This window comes from Zeus faber (assembly GCF_960531495.2).
Source record: "Zeus faber genome assembly, chromosome: 19".
Taxonomy (NCBI): domain Eukaryota; kingdom Metazoa; phylum Chordata; class Actinopteri; order Zeiformes; family Zeidae; genus Zeus; species Zeus faber.
Genome location: NC_137206.1, coordinates 3,824,966 through 3,829,488, shown reverse-complemented (window position 1 = coordinate 3,829,488; position 4,523 = coordinate 3,824,966). Strand labels below are relative to the sequence as shown.

At 43.1% G+C, this 4,523-nt stretch overlaps 1 protein-coding gene across 1 annotated transcript in view; it reads right to left on the bottom strand.

Moving 5' to 3' along the window:
* The window catches only part of ptprn2 (protein tyrosine phosphatase receptor type N2), a gene marked incomplete at both ends in the record, with an annotated part of 94,928 nt that overhangs the window by 14,988 nt on the left and 75,417 nt on the right, over positions 1–4,523 (bottom strand). The window contains 2 exons of the mRNA XM_080020060.1: positions 1,501–1,574; positions 2,634–2,781. Of these exons, the coding sequence (XP_079876186.1) occupies positions 1,501–1,574; positions 2,634–2,781 (222 nt within the window). The remainder of the gene's footprint in view (positions 1–1,500; positions 1,575–2,633; positions 2,782–4,523) is intronic.

Sequence of the window (4,523 nt, the reverse complement as noted above, 5' to 3'; positions counted from 1 at the left end):
TCCCCTCTCCTCTCCTCTCCTCTTATCTCCTCCTCTCCTCCCCTCTCCTCTCCTCTTATCTCCTCCTCTCCTCCCCTCTCCTCTCCTCTCCTCTTATCTCCTCCTCTCCTCCCCTCTCCTCTCCTCTTATCTCCTCCTCTCCTCCCCTCTCCTCTCCTCTCCTCTTATCTCCTCCTCTCCTCCCCTCTCCTCTCCTCTCCTCTCCTCTCCTCTTATCTTATCTCCTCTCCTCTTATCTCCTCTCCTCTCCTTTCCTTTCCTCTCCTCTTATCTCCTCTCCTTTCCTCTCCTCCTCTCCTCTCCTTTCCTCTCCTCCTCTCCTCTTCTCTCCTCTCCTTTCCTCTCCTCCTCTCCTCTCATTTCCTTTCGTCTCCTCTTATCTCTTCTCCTTTCCTCTCCTCCTCTCCTCTTCTCTCCTCTCCTCTCCTCTCCTTTCCTCTCCTCTCCTCTTATCTACTCTCATCCTCTCCTCTCCATCTCCTCTCCTTTTATCTCCTCTCCTTTCCTCTCCTCTCATCTCCCTTCCTTTCCTCTCCTTTTATCTCCTCTCCTTGCCTCTCCTGTTTTCCTCTCTTCTACTCTCATTTCCTCTCTCCTCCTCTCCTCTCCTCTTCTCTCCTCTCCTCTCCTCTCCTCCTCTCCTCCCCTCCCCTCTCCTCCTCTCCTCTCCTCTCCTCTCCTCTCCTTTTTTATTATTTTTTTTAGGAGTTTTAATCAGTTTTTTCAGTTTCCACTCGTCCTCTTTCTTCCCATTTCTCCCTCTTCCATCACACTCATTTCTCCGACATTATTCCATTTTACATTAATAAATAAAACGTCTCAAATTGCCCAATTTTTTTTGCCTGTTTTAACTATTCCTACACTTTTAACACGTTGTTTTATTTACAATTTGTTCCGGTTCCTGTTTTCTGCGTCATTTGATTTAAATTGAAATGATTATGAAATTATTTTTATTTTAGTTTATTTATATAAAAATGTTCCCGCTCATTTCTTATGCATTTCATATTTTGTAAAGATTTAAAAAGACTCTGTCCATGAATGGAAGTTCGTAGCCATAACTTGCACATTTATAATGAACTGGATGATGATGTCACAAAGCGTCTTACGCCACAAACTCATCTGGCTGCACCACCCGACTGCAAGTTTTACAACTTTGAGGTGTGGGCGGTGCATGAACATTCAGCTACTTCCGATCAAACATCATTGCTTTCTATACTAATTCATGCTCCATATGTGGATTGAATGGATCAAACTTGAACCACGAGATGTCTGAGACGTCAAAACCTCAACCATGTCCGTAGCTGCAGCGGTTGTGCTGTTCCAGACACCTTTAGCCCGAAAAATTCAGAGGACAAAAAATCTGAACAACTACAGGATGGACCAATAATAATAATAATAATAATAATAATAATAATAATAATAATAATAATAACAACAATAATAATAATATTTATTATCATTATTATTATTATTATTATTATAATAATGGAGGGTACTCACGATGGGGCTGGCGTTGATGTAGTCGGAGCAGCTGAGGTTGTTCTCTGGTTTCAGGAAGATCCTGGAGTGATCGTCTGCAACACAATCAATAATTGATCACACAACGACTCAAATCAATCCAAGGTGAAAAGAAAAAAAGAAGCTTTGAGGAATTATTTAAGTTGTTTCAACGACTTTCATCAGACGCACGTTGACAAATTCACGAGCTCAATTAATAAAACAGCCACGCGGAATACATTGGATTTTCTCTTTAAATAAACTATTTCCTGCTTTAAATTCATTTAGATTTGCTTTAAAACACATTAAATCACATTTCTCCTTCAGAAAATGTCAACGTTATTTATGACGCATTAGATCACGTATTGATCGACGTCTCCCAGGTCGAAGCTTCGTCTTCATAAAATGTAAAAGGACAAATGTATCATTCTGTTTCCCTGTTTTTGCACGACAAGTCTTTTTCTTTTAACTGTACACGGCTAAGCAGCCTTTTCCATAGAAACACGACGTAGAACAACGTGGAAATGTTTTAGTAAAGAGTGCAACCAATCAAGGTGTCCAGTGGGAAAATAACCCCTGGGATGGGCATGTCCCTCTTTATTATGGACTTCTCTTCAGACACTCTCTTCTACCAGCCACGTTGTTCATGCACGATCCGGTTCTTTTGAGCCCTTCTTATTTTTGGTCAGGTTTTACACTTCTATGTCGTGTTGTTTGTTTAAGTCACCGTCTCCTGCGGCCGGCAAATGTTTCTCCCTCCATGTAATAGATATCCTAAGCTCCTCCCTCGCCGGGAGGTGCCCTGTCTGAAAAGGAGTGCACCCTGTCACGTCAGGTTCACGAAGCCAAGGCACAAACGCACTGGCCTGACTGTGAGCTTTTATTTTATGTGTGAAGAATACTGTTTATGCCTGTTCTACACAAAAATAACTAACTATAGTATTTATTTATTAATTTTGTATTGTGAAACGTTTTTAAAATATTATATATGTAAATAAATAAATATTTATATTTGAATTATCCACAATCCTGGACACCTCCCTCCAATTAGATGAGCTTATGCAAATTATAAAAACCCACAAAAGAACAAACTCCTCTCTCCTCCTTCTCCTCCACCTCTCTCCTCCTCCACTCACATGCCACCACTCTCTCCGTCCGGTTCCTCCTGCTGTTCTCCTCCCCTCTCCCCACCTCAGAGGCGCTGGGCTCGGCTTGGTAGGCGCCGAGAGCCTCCCACTCCTGCTCCAGCCGGTTCTTGTTCTTCAGGTGGTCCTCCATGTAGGACTAGAGCAAGAGGGGAGGAGGAGAGGAGCAGAAGAGGAGGAGGAGGGGAGGAGGAGGAGAGGAGCAGAGGAGGAGGAGAGGAGCAGAGGAGGAAGAGGAGAGGAGTAGAGGAAGAGGATGGGAGGAGGGGAGGAGAGGAAGAGGGGAGGAGGAGGAGAAGAACAGAGGAGGAAGAGGAAGGGAGGAGGAGGAGGGGAGAGGAAGAGGGGAAGAAGAGAGGAGCAGAGGAAGAGGAGGGGAGAAGGAGAGGAGGAGGAGAGGAGAGGAAGAGGGAAGGAGGAGGAGAGGAGCAGAGGAGGAAGAGGAGAGGAGCAGAGGAAGAGGATGGGAGGAGGGGAGGAGAGGAAGAGGGGAGGAGGAGGAGAAGAGCAGAGGAGGAAGAGGAAGGGAGGAGGAGGAGGGGAGAGGAAGAGGGGAAGAAGAAAGGAGCAGAGGAAGAGGAGGGGAGAAGGAGAGGAGGAGGAGAGGAGAGGAAGAGGGGAGGAGGAGGAGAGGAGCAGAGGAGGAGGAGGGGAGCGGAAGAGAGGAGGAGGAGATAGAGGGTAGGAGGAGGGATGGAGAGGAGGAGGGGAGAACCAATCAGATGCCATTTACAAAACCATGCTTGCGACGAACAGGAAGTGGAAAATCAAAACATATGTGACGTGGCCTAGTGCTGGATTAGATGTTGCAACACCAAATCAGGATTTCATTGACTCATATCTGGGACGTTCTTCACCCAATCCCTGAGCTTTCTACACCACATGCGCTGCTTGTGGGATGATGATGGGATGTTTTCCTATAATTCCAAGATGGTGGAAGACCTCTCCAGACGGACACCAGCGGGAGAAGAAACACCTGAGGAGGCGTTTCCTCTTCCTCTTCCCCCGTAACCATGGAGACGAAGGATTCCTGGACACACTAGCAACACTCATCAATCCGTCCAAAAACAAATCCCGCCCACACCCACACCCACCGGAACCAGAACCAGAACCCTGCCAGCTGCTACTGTGACCCCAGCGTACTGTGAATAAATACTGTGTATATGTACTTCTCTGTTTACTTGATACTTCCTCCAGGGATATTTTCCACCACCACATCCCAAATTTAAATATATTCTATTTTATGCGTCAAGCCCTGGCACAGATATGTATGACTGTGTATGTATGTGTGTGTGTGCTATTATAATGTTATTATTTTAGTATTTGTTATTCTTATATTATATAATAATATTATGTTTTTGATATATTATATATTTATATATTATTTTTATGTATTATATATTTTATGTATTATATATATTTTTTTTAATACTACAATTCTATTACTTCTAAAGAGAATATTTATATTATTATTATTATTATTATTATTATTATTATTATTATTATTTGTATTATTATTATTATTAACCTCTTTGGTTTCAGAATGGTCACATAAAGTAAAATATTAATTTAAAAATATTTAATTATAATTTACATTACATTTAGTCATTGATCAGACGCTTTTATCCAAAGCGACTTACAATTGTTCAAACACCGACGGACGCAGCCATCAGGAGCAATTTGGGGTTAAGTGTCTTGCTCAAGGACACTACAGCATGCTGAGAAGAGGAGCCTGGGATCCAACCAGCAACCTTTAGATCACTAGACCACCAGCTCTACCGCCTGAGCTACCATCCCCCCAATTATATTGCTGGTTCACAAATTAAGAGACTTGATTTTTCCGAAAAACTGTCAAAACATTCGTCCATCGGTGATAAATGG